Source organism: Vicia villosa, unplaced genomic scaffold (genome assembly GCF_029867415.1).
Source record: "Vicia villosa cultivar HV-30 ecotype Madison, WI unplaced genomic scaffold, Vvil1.0 ctg.000314F_1_1, whole genome shotgun sequence".
NCBI classification, from domain to species: domain Eukaryota; kingdom Viridiplantae; phylum Streptophyta; class Magnoliopsida; order Fabales; family Fabaceae; genus Vicia; species Vicia villosa.
In genome coordinates, this window is record NW_026705136.1 from 613,374 (window position 1) to 629,671 (window position 16,298).

At 35.5% G+C, this 16,298-nt stretch overlaps 2 protein-coding genes across 2 annotated transcripts; both read right to left on the reverse strand.

Moving 5' to 3' along the window:
- Window positions 1-6,294: 6,294 nt before the first annotated feature.
- On the reverse strand, window positions 6,295-13,270 carry LOC131626621 (uncharacterized). The gene is made up of 11 exons (XM_058897456.1): window positions 12,871-13,270; window positions 10,598-10,720; window positions 10,372-10,468; window positions 9,551-9,586; window positions 8,489-8,676; window positions 8,253-8,355; window positions 7,537-7,718; window positions 7,390-7,467; window positions 7,194-7,296; window positions 7,029-7,122; window positions 6,295-6,914 (listed from the first exon to the last, which is right to left on the reverse strand). Exons 1-11 carry the CDS (start codon window positions 13,164-13,166, stop codon window positions 6,559-6,561), a joined length of 1,656 nt encoding a protein of 551 aa, XP_058753439.1. The 5' UTR covers window positions 13,167-13,270; the 3' UTR covers window positions 6,295-6,558.
- Window positions 13,271-13,629: 359 nt separating this feature from the next.
- On the reverse strand, window positions 13,630-13,980 carry LOC131626614 (uncharacterized). The gene has a single exon (XM_058897451.1). It carries the CDS (start codon window positions 13,978-13,980, stop codon window positions 13,630-13,632), a length of 351 nt encoding a protein of 116 aa, XP_058753434.1.
- Window positions 13,981-16,298: the final 2,318 nt, after the last annotated feature.

Genomic DNA, 16,298 nt, shown 5'->3' on the forward strand with positions numbered 1-16,298 from the left:
AAGGCAAGAAGCATTAGTCAAACTCTCGCAAGGAGCAGGTCGAAGATAGAACTTCTGAATCCTCGAAAGGAGGAGGAGGAAACTATCAAAAGGACAAAGAAGATAAGCAAGGTAAAGGTGTGCAGTGCTATCACTGCGAGAAGTGGGGTTACTTGTCTAAACATTGTTGGTACATGAAAGACAATGGATCTACAAAAGGCAGGGACGAAAGAGTGGACCTTGCACGCCAAGATTCAGATGATTCTGAAGGTATGGTAGTTATGGCTACAGTTGCAGATAAACATGTCGAATTCAAGATCTTGTTCCTTGATTCATGATGCTCGAATCACATGACTGATCAAAAGGTGTTGTTGGCAGATTTCGGCGAATCGAAGAAGAGCAAGGTAAAACTTGCATATAATAGTTCGTTGCAAGTAGAAGGTACTGGCAACATAGTTTTTCACATGATTAATGAGGAAAGCTATGATCAAAGATGTGATCTATGTACCTGGTATGAAGTGCATCCTGCTAAGTGTTGGACAACTGGTCGAAAAAGGTTTCTCAATTGTCATGAAAGATGGAGTTTTAAAATTGTTCGACACTCAGAATAATTTGGTCTTGAAATCTCCTATGTCGAAGAACAAGATGTTTAAGACCATGGTAAGTTTGATTGAAGTATAATGTCTAAAAATTGTTGTCGACCACAAGGATAGTTGGTTGTGGCATTTGAGGTTTGGACATTTGAAATTTCGATCACTCAATCAACTGATTACTCAAGATATAGTGACTGGTATTCCAAGTCTTGAGATGCCTAACAAATTATATGAAGGTTTTTTAGTCGGAAAGAAATCTAGAAATTCTTTTGCTTAGACTATGCCAATGAGATCATCCTGAATACTCGAAGTGGTACACTCATATGTATGTGGTTTATTCGAAGAACATACTTTTGGTGGAAAAAATATTTTGTTTTGTTTGTCGATGATTTTAGTCGAAAGCTATGGATCTATGTGATTAAGAGAAAGAACGAAGTATTTGCAATCTTTAAGAGATTCAAGATACTTGTCAAAAACCAGAGTGAAAAGAAGATCAAAATTCTGCGAACAGATGGAGGTGGTGAATACACATCCAAGATGTTAGAAGAATTATGTGTAGACATGATGTTGATCACGAGGTAACTGCTCCTTATACTACTCAACATAATGGAATTTCCGAAAGAAGGAACAAAACCATATTGGATATGGAGAGATGCATGCTGAAGCAGAAGAATCTGCCAAAGTCCTTATGGAATGAAGTTGTTTTGACTGCAATTTATATCCTGAATAGGTGACCTACCAAGAAGTTGAAGAATAAGGTTCCTGAAGAAATGTGGAGTTGAAATTGACCATCAGTGAATCATCTAAAGGTGTTTGTCTCTATGTGTTACAAACATGTTCGTGATGCAAGAAGAAGGAAGCTTGATGACAAGAATGAACCTATGATTCTGGTAGGATATTCAATCCAGTTAATGCAAAGATTTTGTTGAGTTGAGATATTGTGGTTGATGAAAATTCTGCCTAGGATTGGAATTTGAGTAATTCAATCAACAGGTCATTGATGATCTCTGACTTCAAAGAAGAAACAGTTGAAGTCGAAGTTGATGCAATTGTCGAAACTTCATTCAAAGTCGAAGTAGTTTCCAACATTCCTGACACGGTCGAAGTCGAAGAAGGTGTGGTTGCTACAAGCCAAAGACATCAAAGAACTTGAATTCTTCCAGCAAGACGTCAAGATTATGAAGTAGATTGTGATGATGAAGTCACACCAGATGGATAATTAGTTCATTTTGCTTTACTTGCAGGTGCTGAACCAATCAACTATAGCGAGGATTTAAAGATTTAACCATGGAAGTTAGCCATGGTCTAAGAGTTACAAGAAATCAAGCGAAACAACACATGGGAGTTAGTCGAATTTCCAGCACAAAACAACTATCGATGTAAAGTGGGTGTTCAAACAGAAACACAATGACGATGGGTCGATGGAAAAACATAAAGCAAGATTAGTAGCTTGAGGATTTCTTCAAAGGTAAGGCTCGACTACTCTGAAGTATTTGCTCCAGTAGCAAGATTGGAGACTGTTCGACTAATGGTAGCATTGGCATGCAATCAAGGCTTGAGTGTCGACATTTCACTTAGATGTGAAGTCAGCATTTCTGAATGGTCCTTTAGAAGAAGAGGTCTATGTCTCACAACCTCCTTGTTTTATGATTCAGAAGGAAGCGAGTAAAGTATATAAGTTGCATAAAGCACTCTATGGTCTCTATATGGCACCGGGCATTGAACAAGAAGATTGAATCATACTTAGTCAAATTAGGATTTGTCAAATGCAAATATGAGTATGGTGTCTATGTTTAGGTTGTGGCACAAGATAATACAATCACCTGCTTATATGTCAATGACTTGCTGGTAACTAGAAATAGCTTGGAGAACTTGTTGAAGTTCAAAGAGCTGATGATGAAGGAATTTGAAATGTCATATCTGGGAAAATTGTCTTATTTCATAGGCATGGAATTTCAAATTCCAAAGCAAGGTATGGTGTTGCATCAAAGGAAGTATGTCAAAGAGATACTCAAGAGATTCAGAATGGATGATTCGAATCTTGCATCCTCACCTGTCGAAACAAACTTGAAGTTGGAGAAGCATGGAGAGGAAGTCAAAGTCGATGTAACTTTGTTCAAGAAAATTATCGGATCTCGGAGATATGTGTGCAACGGTCAACTTGATATAGGTTTCGCAGTCAGATTAGTGAGCAGATACATGAGTGAACCAAGAGTGTCACACATGAAGGCTGCAAGAAGAATTATAAGATACCTAAAAGGATCAATAGACTATGGAATTCTATTTCGAAGAGACTCTGAAGACGAATAAGAAAAATTTACTTGCTTTTCAGATGATGATTGGTTCGGAGATAAGGAAGATCGGAGAAGCACAACTGGATATTTCTTTCAAGTATTTGATGCTCCAATTTCATGGTGTTCGAAGAAATAACCTGTGGTGGCATTATCATCGTGTGAAGCTGAATATATAGCAGGATCCTATGTTGCATGTCAAACAATTCGGATCCAATCAATACTTAAAGAAATGGAGGTCGAAGTGAAGAAACCCCTTGTGTTGCAAATCGACAACAAGTCATCCATAAATTTGGCGAAGAATCCAGTTCTGCATGGAAGGAGTAAGCATATCGAAGCTAGATTTCACTTCCTGAGGGAAAAGGTAATCGAGGTGAACTTGAAGTTAGGAATGCTCGAGTGAAACACAGTTGGCCAAGATTTTCACCAAAGGATTGAAGATCGACATATTCCTAAAATTGAGAAAGAAATTAGGAATAGTTCAGGTTGACTATTTTTATAGTTGTTCGACAACTTGCATTATAGGGGGTATGTTGAGATATAATTGGGATTTGTTGAGATATTATTGGGATTGATATTATTAATATAATATTAAATATAATCTAATCTAATAATATTAAATATACTGCAAGTTGTGTAAGCCTAAGCCCAATCAGGATTGTATATAAATAGTCATAGTCTGTATCATTATTTGTACAATTCAATTCAATAATATAATCCTTATTTCCTTTATTCTCTCTATTTTCTCCTCATTAAAAGTGCCTCACGCACTAACAACTGTATCAATGCCACTTTTAATAGACAATGGCAATAGTTGTATCAATGCCACTCTTAATAGATAATAGGGTAGTACTTCTTTAAATGTTTTCATTGACACTTCTTCTAAACAATATGTGTTTGATGTTAATTAGTCAATAGCTCCTCCGTTATAAGTTTTACTAACCATGAAGGAACCTTCCAAATTGGACGATCATTTCCCGAACTTAGGATCCCAACTAAGAAATACTTTTCCAAACTAACTTACCTTAAGTGAATTATTTGAGCTTGACTATCTTGATATAGACTATGACCATCCTCTACTTTGAATTCTTGATTCTATCCATAACTATCAACTGATCTTTGTCTAAAGAGTATAACTCTATTAGCATTTCTTGATGATATTCATCCATAATGACTTTGTTTTTTTTGGAAAAATGGTAACTCCACTTATGTTAGTTATTTAAGTGCCAAATAATTAGATTCATCGCTTGTAACTTAGGTGGTTAATAGTAGTTTTACTTGAACTAAGTCATTTTGTTGGGTATTATATTTGAGTACACTAGATGCTCTACTTGTAGATTTAAGCTTGTATTCTACACAACAGGCCACTTGTGTTTATATGATGAATTGAACACTTGTGCCTTAATGAAGAATATTGTGATGCTATGTCACCACATAGAATGTTCTTAAAGATATTACCACATTTGTGTCTGTATAAAGAATAAAGGATAAGGATCAATATAAGGAATGAACGGATAAGAATTCATACAGATAAAACAATTCCAACGACCAAATAATTGGAAAGGGAAATTTTACATGGCAATTTAGAATTCCCAAGTCCTATATAAAGGACCACTTTAAGTTTTTAAGGACAGACACACAATATCGACTGTTTTGATTGTAGCTACGGATTCCCATGGATTGCCTTCTTCTTCGTTGAGATGCATATTAAACATTAGGATCGATGTTCAAATGATGATAGGCTACAATCGGGTCGATGTCGAGCATTTCATGAGGGGATGCAACAAAGAGATCTACGTTAGCCATAAGATATTCGATTAGTATATTCTTCACCCTGGATGGGAGTCCAACCCATATCCTTAATAGCCAGGCAAGATTGTGGTCAAGTTAATTATCTCAAAGACTCCATTTGAAATCTGCCTCAATGCTCTGACTAGTGTTCTTCCCTAAGCCTTTTTTGACATCGTTGTGGTGGCGAGGAGGTTTCTTAATAGTGTATCATGGGGACGGCTTATTTCCCTTAAGTAGGAATCAAGGACAATTGGTTTCCCGACATCACTATGGCATGTCACATTGAGATGGATTGGGGAAGCCACTCAGTCTAACGCTGTTACGAAAGATCTCCCAAAGATGCCGCTGAAAGCGCTTTTAAACAGAAATATAAGGAAGCGAAGAGTTACCTTTCTTTCATCTTCTCGTTTTCCAAGTGATCACGATAGACCAAATAATCCACAGGGGTTAGTTATGAAATCGTTGAATGCAAGGAGGCTTCTGTCATCGCACATATCCAAATCTTGTTGACAATGCCCTAGCTTCACGAGCGTTTAGACATACAGAACATTACATGAACTTTCATCATCTACAAGAAGGCCAGATATGGCAAGATTTGTTAGGCTGGCTGCAATGATCAACGGTAGCGCAACATTAGGGATTTCATCCACCTTTTCGCTTTCTCAAAATTCTAAGATCGATATATATTCCCTTCGTAATTTGGTATCAATCGTCACTTGGAGGAGGTCTTGTAATTGAGGATCTTCGTTGCACAACGCTTTCCCATGGACCTCATCGATGACGGAGGTTCGAAGTGGCGTGAGATCGGGACAGAGTTCTTTGGTGTGATGTCAAAGGTTAATTTCTCCATCTTGACGCAATCTTGTAGCAACCTGGATCGAACGAGATTTGATCGTGTGATTTAGAAGGAATCAATTATCGATTCTCACAAATGGCGACACTATTATGTACTGAAACCAAAATTGTAATTGATTCGTAGTGGTGGAGTCTTGATACGGTAGTGTGGATCTTCAACACGGCAATGTGGGAGTGGAACTATAAAATTAGCACTCCAACGCCAAGTCAGTTAAAGAGTTTGACAATAGATAAAGTGTAAGTTTGAAAAAAGTGTGTCCCTTGTGCTTTTCGTATGTCAATTATATATGATCATATATGATGAACAATTTTAATGGATTTCACTTTATTGGACCTAACACTTGGATCTTATCCATATTGGGCTTTGTTCAGCTAAAAAATAACCATATTGGGCTTTGTTCAGCTAAAAAATAATAATTTAAAAAGATACATGATAGAAAGAATTTGAAAGAAATGATAGATGATAAATAAAAAATAATTTCGAGTAAAATTTGCTAAAAAAAAATATACATTAATATATCATGTATAAACCTCATAATCATTCAAGAGGAAAATCAAATGATAAAAGAAATATGGTCAATTGACTGCATTAATTAATGTGATTCATTGAAATGAATCCGGAAAAGATTCACACAGATTCATATCAATTGAAATCCCTTTCGTATTCAAAAAAAAAAAATTGATTCTTAGTTATAGCAAAATAGGCATTTGTTGAAGAGTATGAGATTCTAAATTCGCACAAGTTTAAAACAATAAATTGCCATTAAAATTAAGAACAGTCAAGCTGTTAAAACTGTTATTTCATTCAAGACTTGGCCAAACATAACATTTTTGAAATTTTTCCCTTATATTTATTTAGCTAGTTCAAAAGCAAATTAAGTGTTTAATATTTCATGGACTAATTATCATTAATACTCCAGAGAATGAGCACAAATGTATCCATCCAAATATTTACATAAGCTCATATTTGCAAAGAGCAGAAACACATTCATTGTCTTTATAATCCTGCTATTTACATCAACCAAGTATTAGTCTTCAAATCATTGTCCTTATTTGGAAGTAATGCCTGCTGACTCAACCATAGACAGGTACTCAGTTATGGCTTCCCCTTCTATATTAACTTCAATGTCATAATCGGCGAAGGCATCACCATTAGCTATATCTGCCGAGAGCTCGTCTTCCATCTCCACGTCCCTTGATTCAGCTTTTTTGTGATCTTCAACCTCATTCATTAGGTCTAAAATATCAGAACTAACATTGTCAGGTAAAGGGTTAGATGAACTTGCACTGCCATGAGAAGCAGCAATTGAATTCACTTGAGGTGGCATATTCTCCGCCGCAGGTTGTGCTGTCAGTCTCTGCAATACTTCATCTAACTTGCTGCTTTCCTCAAAAGCAGCAATCACTGCAAAGAAGCAGGAAATGAGAACAAAACAGAACACCCCTGTATTGTAATTCTCTTCTAACTAGGTTTCACTTAAACAAATTATTGTGCCTAAAATCTAAATAACTTGTGTACCTCTTGATTTTTCAAATCCCATTTGTACAACTTTCTCAATTGCAGAATCTTTTGCTTGTTTCTGTCTTTTCCTTTTCCTTGTCTCGATGTTAACCTTCGTGTTGAGTAAAGTAAGTTATAATATTGTTTAACGGTGCATGGAATTCAGTTAAGACATGTTTTTACCTGTAAATCAGAATTGGTTTCTGGATTCGTCAAATCATCCAATGCTTTCTGAGTATCGTTTTCATTTCTTCTAAGGGCTTCAGCAGCAAGCTCCTTTTCAAACCTACCAGAATAGCCGTGTAAAGTTTAACTAGAATAGTAAATATGAAGTTTTGTGAAACCAATGGATCCAATAGAACACCAAAATAACACTTACCCAATAGTTATCAATTCCTTCAGTCTCTCCAGATCCACGGCCTTTTTTAAGGGGGTCACTCCAAACTTCTTTTGCTCCCTGAAAAAATGTTATTCAGAAACCGAGATAAAGAAAATAAAAAGTCAATAAACATCAAGTTGCACCCACCTAATTTCATCTCTTCTTTTTAAATCTTCCTCCTGTTTTTGCAATTTCTTTGCCTTCTCCTCAACAAGGAAATCAATGGCACCCCCAACATCTTGATTATTCATTCGCAATGCTCTCTTTGCATTACGTTGATTGTAGCCCATGCTCATGACAAGTGATAAAGCTTCATCTGGCACTTGCAGCTGCAACACAACAGAACATTTTATAGGAGAGTCGGGCTCATTATGAGCCTATTGTTGGCAGCAGTCTTATTTTACAATTTCAAAACAATGAATCCATGACTCAACCCTATAAGCTCCTAATCACACGACAACTCCAAGCTTCGCATCAGTTCTCCCCTTCATGGTATAGAAGGAAAGTAAAAATTGAAGTATGTAATATGCCATACTATTCAGCCAAGACTATATGTTCCTTTTCTTCTTTGAAAGAGAAAATGAGGCAGCATGGGCGTACAAAATTAAACAAAACTGGCCATATATCAATCAATTTTAAATAATAAAAAAATCTGAAAGCAGAAAAATGCTGAATTAATAACGGAACCTTAAAAATCAGTAAATGTTGATTTTTTTTCAGATCTCTATCTTAGAGACTATGACATATAAGACTTCTACCAACTATTGCGAGATCAATAAAGGAAACCAACAGCTAGAACATGTGTAAATGTTGATTTTTATCTTACTCAATTTATCACAATATGCTATAATACTTCAACCCACCTGAACAAACTTTACTTTTGCAGAAGCTAATGCTTGGCTTGATTTTTCCAACTGGCCAGTATGAAATGCCACCACCCCTTCAAGAAGCTCTAGTCTCAAATGCCTATGTACAGAAATTCAGCCAACTTAAAAGTTGACAAACAATACTGATAACTAATCTACTTTTAATTGCATTCCAGTAGTTTCATAATTTCAAAGGCAGAAAAAAGGATAAACAGTGCAGCGAAATAACTCACAATGCAAGTTCTGGATAGCGACCACCTTGTAAGAGTCTAAGGCGGAGAGAATCCTTCCCATGAGCACGTCCAATTCCTGCCCTAGCCATTTCAAGGCGCTTCCCTGCATCCGATAGCCATCTAATGTCCCGTAGCATAAAGTAGCACCATACCATGTCAATTTGCAGTATTGGGACATTGTCAATAAGCTGAATAAACATAAATTGTATTAATTTCAGAGATTAGGAAGACATGCGAAAAAGAATTTGGCTCCTCTTAAGGGGAAGAGAACAATTAGACAACTGAAATATCAAAGACCAAAAGATGGAGAAAATTCATGCATAAATATAATATGAAGAACCATTCCTTTAATTTTTTATGAAAGGTAATATATATTCCACACTTTCCACTCTAAAGTGAATCCTTCACTTTGGATGAGCTAAATTCTGTGGAAAGTTATCTTTAAAGAAAATTGGAATCAATAATGTTCTATTAGGATCCTATCTTTGAGTAAGAAAGAATTCCCAGAACCGAACACTATTGTGTAAAATTGTTTCTTCAGGATACTTGTCTGTCATATAATTTTCTCTAGCTATTTTAGGTACAAATGTTTCTTCAGGTGTTTCAAACAGCTTCTTTAAAATGCATGTCTACAACAAGCTCATTTTTGGGGTTGGGGAACTATTTCAGCTGTAAATGAGACTTGAGGGAAAACAGAACAAATAATGTTAGATAATCCCATTAGTTAGTTAGTTTCAATTAGATAGTTAGTGGACTTGAGTAGTTAGAGAGTAAGATATAACACTATGTAAATAATGGAATAGGGGAAAGGACGAGAGCATTTAGTCAAATAAAAAGTGTCGGGGACTTCAATTTAGGCATTGGGATGTGTAGACCCTCAAAGTTATGCAGAGTTGCTACCAAGGGGATTTTTCCAATTAATAATAAACTGGCGGTGACTATTTATAAAGACAGCTAATAAACAGTTCAGGTGAAATAAATATGCAGCTTAAATAAATAATTGGCAGGTAAATTTTGTCATATGTCAAAATGAAAATATAATCTATAAATTGGACTACTCACCTCAATGACTTTTGGATCACAAATAGAGAATGCCTCCTGCAAGATAAATTTCATATGGAATTCTTTGATTAACGGCATGAAAAAAGCTTTTGAATAAATTAATTTTCATAGATATAATAAATAAAAACATCAAACAGTTCAAGCTATTGAAAATGTTGCAATATAACATCGTATTAAAGCCTCTTCGACCAAGTGGATCCTTGCCACTGCCGCCCACATCCTTCTAATTAAAGTTGAATTTCAGTATAAGGTAGATGGGATTGTGCATTGTCAACACTTTAAGCCAAAAGGGTTCTTGCAAGAGGAGACATGTTTGAGATATAACATAAAAAACCTTCCATGTATCGTGATAGCTTAACCTTGTTGAATAGATGGTTGGTTAACGAAAAAGTTTTATTGAAAAAGAAAGTTAGATAGAAGAGGGGGTAAACGTGGAACTTCATTAATTATTAGTTAAAGTAATACCAAAAACATTTTTCAACAAAACTTTTATAAAGATAGGAAATAAGTTACGTTTGAACTTTGAAAACTCGTTGGATTTTTACCCTAATGAAAGAGTTAACTTCAACATACAATTAAGTCAAGTGCATTATCCTCATATTACATTGAGCACATTGGTTAGTTATACTGCTAAAATTAATTTGCTTCTACACCGATTTAAAAAATACGTTTGCAGCAACCTATAACCCATACCAAGATAAATATCTTAAGATCCTGCTAACTTGTTCACCAAGGACACATGTTTTAAGAGAATATTTCTATAATGAGCTCCTAAAATTGTGCCCAAGTTAGCATTTGCCTTAAAATAATAAGCAACTGACCTCTCCCATAGTAAGCACTTCAAGTGCATCTTTGTAATTTCCCCCTTTGATAAGACGCTTCCCCTTTGCATGAAGCATCAGTCCCATCATCACTGCCCTGCAAAATGAAAACTTGACTATCACTTCAACAGTCAAAATGGTATATTGTCCTTTCATAGTTAAAATCCCCCCACTAAAAAAAAACTAATTCCATCTAGATGCATGAAAATGCCACAACAATTTATACCTCTGATCAAGCTCGGTTCCTAAGCGTACTTTCTGTCCATTTTGATCTTCAACTTCTATGTTAAAGTCTTCAACAGGCAATGAACCATCTGCATGCCTTTCAGCCAATGCAGTTGCAGCTGCCCTGTTTGCATGAAACTCAAATAAGCTTCGGAGACAGTATTAATGCTAACATAGTATCAGTTGCGATATTAATATTGATTCTAATCAGATTTGTTGGTAACCTTTCCTTATCATTAGCCGTAATAGTTACAGTAGTTAAGGGATATTAGATCTGATCCCAAAACTATAGGATCATGATAAGAACATAGTCCTCTTCAGATTATATCAATCAAGTATATAAATGCTTGTCAATGTTTGACAAAAACGAGAGTTTACTCAAAATCGGTAGAGGATTCAAAAATCGTAACTCGAGGATCGTAACACGGATAGTGAGATTTTACTATTAGTAGAAAAATATATTTTTATATGTAGAATTACATACATATGCTCTAAATTGATCATATATAAAAATGATAAGTTCAAAGTCATAACCATAAATTCATAAGTTAACGATAATAACCATACATTCGAACAATCGTGAATGAGATAATAGAATTTATGCTGAATAATTGATTAAAAATTGTAACGGTTAGTGAATTTACTGAGGAAGAAAGAAGGCTGCAGAATTGAGGAAGAGGGCTGCAAATTATCGCTTTAGGAAGGCTGGAATCGAATGAAAAGATTTTAGTTTAATGAGAATTCTAATCGTGTCACATAATTCTCTTTTTAAAAAATAATAAATCAGAATTAAATAAGTAGACCCGACCCGGATCCAGCCCTGTTTTGGAAAATTAGGGTTTTTTAAATAAATAAAATCCAAAAACACGTAAGCACCGCTTCAGAATTCATTCGCCGCTTTGAGAACTCCAAAATAATCCTGCGCCGCTTTCAGAAATCCAAAACGATTCTGATTATCAACTCAGTCGAGTTTACCGAGTTTGTGATATGCGATGTTACCTGGATCGCAGCACGGAGTCATGTGAATAAAACGTTGAATCGTACGTTTTTGCGAGTTAACTCGCGATTCTGCAAACATTGATGCTTGTACAATCGTATTTATAGGCTATAACTAAGATTGTACAAATGCGTGTATATAAATGTGTGTACAATCATTGTTACATCTTTCATGCATGTACAATTCCAAAATGAAAGACCAAATCAAATCTCCGTTTTCCTCAATAAAATAACTAGAACAGGAAAAAGGAAAAAGGTACAACAGTTATGAGATTTAAGCTCCTGGGTAAGAAAGTAGTTTGGGGAAAACGTTTAAAAGCTAAAGAAAGGGTAAATAGTCAAATCACTCTCTGAAATATATGCACATTCAATCATTCTAGGTAATTATGCTTAAAGTTCAATATTCGCTTCTTTGGCAGAACTGAACTCCATATAAAATTCATATTAATGACAAAATTGGGCAATCAGACCATATTCATTGGCCATGCAAGTAACTTCTATCATTCGAGGAACTATTAAGATCGATGTTTTGTTGCATAAGAACGAATTTGACTACTCACGCTAAAACTAAATTGCATATAAAAGTATTTTAAAGAATCTAATAACCCTTGCTTTATCACTTACAAGTTGTGCATTTCCTATTGAATAAACAATGAAATGGTCCAAAAGGAGTAAATAGTAAAACCTTATTTGCTAAAGGATAAAAGTAGTGTTTTATAGAGAAGTTAGAACAAAACAGAACAACGCGCGAGTTCTGTTCTATACACAGTGCATGTTAAAATTACAACAAAACAGAAAAAATGAAAATTAGTAGGTATGATTCATTCCACTAAAAAGAGTGGAACAAAAGAGAACATAACAAAACATACTATCCATTTCAGTTCCCATCATGTGTTATGGAGTAATAGAAATATTATGAATGACATTTAAGATACTACCATCTCCGAGTCGAGAGAATCATCAATTTAGTCCCTGAAGTTGTAAAAGCCACACAATGTCCCAAAATCTAAACCACCAATATCACATCCATTGAAACCAATTTTAGGAGCAAAATTAACCAAATAACGATCAAATATTTCTACTTTTAATGATCATTTTAGTAAGCATTTGTAAGTCCAAACACTAAAATGTTGATTCCCTAACTATCATGGAATTTCAATTCAGTCGTACCAAACACAGACACCAAAAACACGATTTTGACGTCGACATCAATAATAATTTGAAAAAATAAATAAATTAAACGTAATTAGTTTCAGTTTCGGTATCAGTTTCAGTTACCTAATACGTGCAAGCCTTTGAGAGCTCTGTTCCTCAACAACAAGGGACTTCCCCTGTTGAGGAGACGAGACAGTAGCGAGAATCTTAGAGTTATTCTTAACGCCCAATTCAGTCAACGTTAGGGTTCCGTTATCATCCTTGAGAATTCTACCGGCGCATATGAAGTTGATGAAGTGAGGGTTTTCGCAATTGGATCGCTTCGCAACTTCTTCACGTAACGAAGATATGGTCCAATTCGACAAATCGACTTCTTCTAGTACACCGGACCATGATCCTGCTATCTTCAGTTTCGCCATGGTTCGATCACGAAAGTGTTGATTATTGATGATGATGATGATGATCGGTTCTGGCTTTCTGGAGTAGTGGAATTCTTAACTGAGAAGTTTTGTTGGAGGGGTATTTATAGGGGAACGGTTTTATTTTGGAATTGAATAAAATTAAATTAAAGAATCTTGTTAGAGAATTTCTTTTTAGACCTCCTAATCTTCTTAGGGGTCTGTGTGAAAATTCATTTTTTATCTCTCAAAATAAGAGATTTATCTTCAAATCCACCACATTTCGTTTTTTTAGAGGTATTTTTGGAGATGTATTTTTGAATATATTCATTGGTGGAATTCAGAGTTACATCTCCAGAATAACGATTTCCATAAACAAAACCTAAAAACCAGAGATACTTAATATAAATTTAACATAGATGTTTCAAATTACTTAGATATTGAAACAGAAAATTTAACATTACATATTGTTATAAACGAGTAGTTAAGGACGTAGCAACATTTTAACGAAATCTTCTCCAAATCTCTGAATCTTCGCATCAACTTTAATCGGACCCTTAGTGGAGTATTGACAAAAAGTACTAAACATAACCTTTAAATCGTCATCTTTCTTCAATGCAAATTGGGTGAACTGCACATTTCCTTCAGTTTCGAGTGATGGTGAACGATACTCGAGCTTGACTAACTTCCGAATTTTTGGATATTGTAGGAGAGAATTGAGTATTGTAATCAGCTCGGTGAAATGCGTGTCCTCGGAGAACCTAAATTGAAGTGGCGGTTTTGCACCATTGAAGTAAACAAAAGCAAGATGAGGATATGTTTGAGTTAGAGGCATGTCTCTGATTTGTGGTGTGTGATATTGAAGAATTGGTTACATACCCTATTAATAAAAGGTATGGAGCAATTTGGTCCCAAGATTTCTTATCTTGTGTCAGAGCATGTTTCGGAGATACAATTCCAAATTCACCCTTATTTTGTAACAAAAAAGTTATTTTCGGAGATACATATCTGAATAATCCCTGATTGTTTTTTATAAACAATTAGGAAATGTATTTATGAATTATGCAAAACTAGAAACATAAATTAATTTGGCAGAATCAGCACCGTGGAAACGTAAAATCAATTAAATCGGTAAAAGTAAGCAGCGCTAAAAATGTTGAGTAGATATATTATATATGTATTGAATCGTGTAGAATTTACATTGTGCACGAAAATACATACAAAAAATGGTTCGGTTACTTTCTAAAATACACTGAAGGAATTGTCACTACTTAAATCTAAAACCGATTCTTTCTTCTACTTCTCCCTATTTGATTCTCTCTCAAGCTCTGACAATTTAGTGAACTCTGTCATTCTTTCCAAAAAGTGATCCGGCCAAGTTTCTGCCTCTTTTGCGGAATGTTCCATCCACTCCACTGATGTAGCCAGAATAGGACACCCCGATTTCAAATAAACCTGAACAAAATGGAGTGATCTAAGATACCCAATACAAATGATACGCCCGAATGGATCTTTAGGTGGACGACTCCAACGTAGAAATAATGTCTCCAAAAAACCATATCTTGTCAGATCGATACATACCCTGTCATATGAACTTTCTATAAGATGGACCATTTCGGGGAAGTTCATCCACTTTTCAGGTGGTACAAAACCGGTAACACATGGAACAAGAGCATTGTGAATTTTATTGAATCCTTCCTTATTACCATATAGTTGTGTGTAAGCTTCCCTATGCACCGTCAACTCTGAAATAAATGTTTTTCGCACAAGATTCTGGTTCTTTTCTCCTTTACTAAATAAACCAGACACGACACGAAATCCACAATTACCATAACCCCTCAAGTCTACAACCCTTTCAATGTGTTTGTGCATAAAAAGCGGCATCTTATCAATGTGTATAATCGGTGGTGGAATTGGTGGTATCTTACTCGGAGATGTATGAGGTGGTTTGGAAATGCGTGCTCCCTTGAAAACACTTTTTGGGATTTTGGGGTTGGAGAATCTGGGAAATGTGAATTAACAACTTCATAGTAAGACACAATCTTCTTTATTGAACTATTATCTTATGTACTTTCCACACTTCGAACTATCTGACCCCATTGTCTCTGCATGTTTCGCTTCATGAAAGATAAAATCCAATCCCGCTCGGGATATGTTAAGAACCAATTGTGAGTATAGAATGTTAGCTTTGAAACGGTGTTCTACCACGGTTGTGCCCCGACCAAAAGTTGTTTGAATTTCATTATGTTGGTTTTGAAGCATTTGGTTCACCGTGTCCCATTCTTTACACAAATCTCACTTGCTATCACCCAACCATTTCTTCAACACCGCATGTGCATATTCGACTCTATTAGTTGTTGTGTTTCCCAAATGTCTAACCTGGTCCATCTAAACACACACAACTTTCTCTTTCACCTGATCAAGAATAGTAGATTCCATATACTTTAGAAAATTTAGATTCTTGACACACAAGCTCCTGAAGTGTACAACATTCTCCACATACAACTCTTCTGTAGAAGAATTTATAATATTTATCCATGCACCCATTATATTCTCCACCATGACACTAGATTTGAGCATGTTTTCATCTTTACTCTTGAAATCTTGGGTGCCAACCGCAGGTTTGAGTTTGAATCTCACATTTTTTGTTATATGATACCGACAAAGTAAAGCATAGTATGTAGGAAACACACTACCAACCGCATTCATAAGGGTATTATCTCGGTCGGTTACAATGACACTAGGCATATTTTGTGGATCCTTCAATGAACTCTTGCATATGTCTACTTCCCATGTAACATTGTCTTCTTTCTCACATTCGAGAAATGCAAATCCAACCGAAAATGTCTTCTCCATAAAGTGACACCAACATTTTCTGAGAGCGGAAGCCTATACTTGTTGGTCTTGTACATTGAATCAATTATAAGGAGGATTGGAAATGTGTTGAACAACTTGATACTTTCTGTATGAGTCCAAAAAAATGTCACGAACACTTACTTTATCATCACATACTATGTACCTTGAAACATAGTGGTTATCGTCCAAAAGTTTCAAAAGTTATTGCCTTTCGGATCTCGTACCTCTGCCCGCAATGTTCCGTTTATAACGTCCGTTGTATACTTTCTTGATATTTGACACATTTTATGGTCTTTT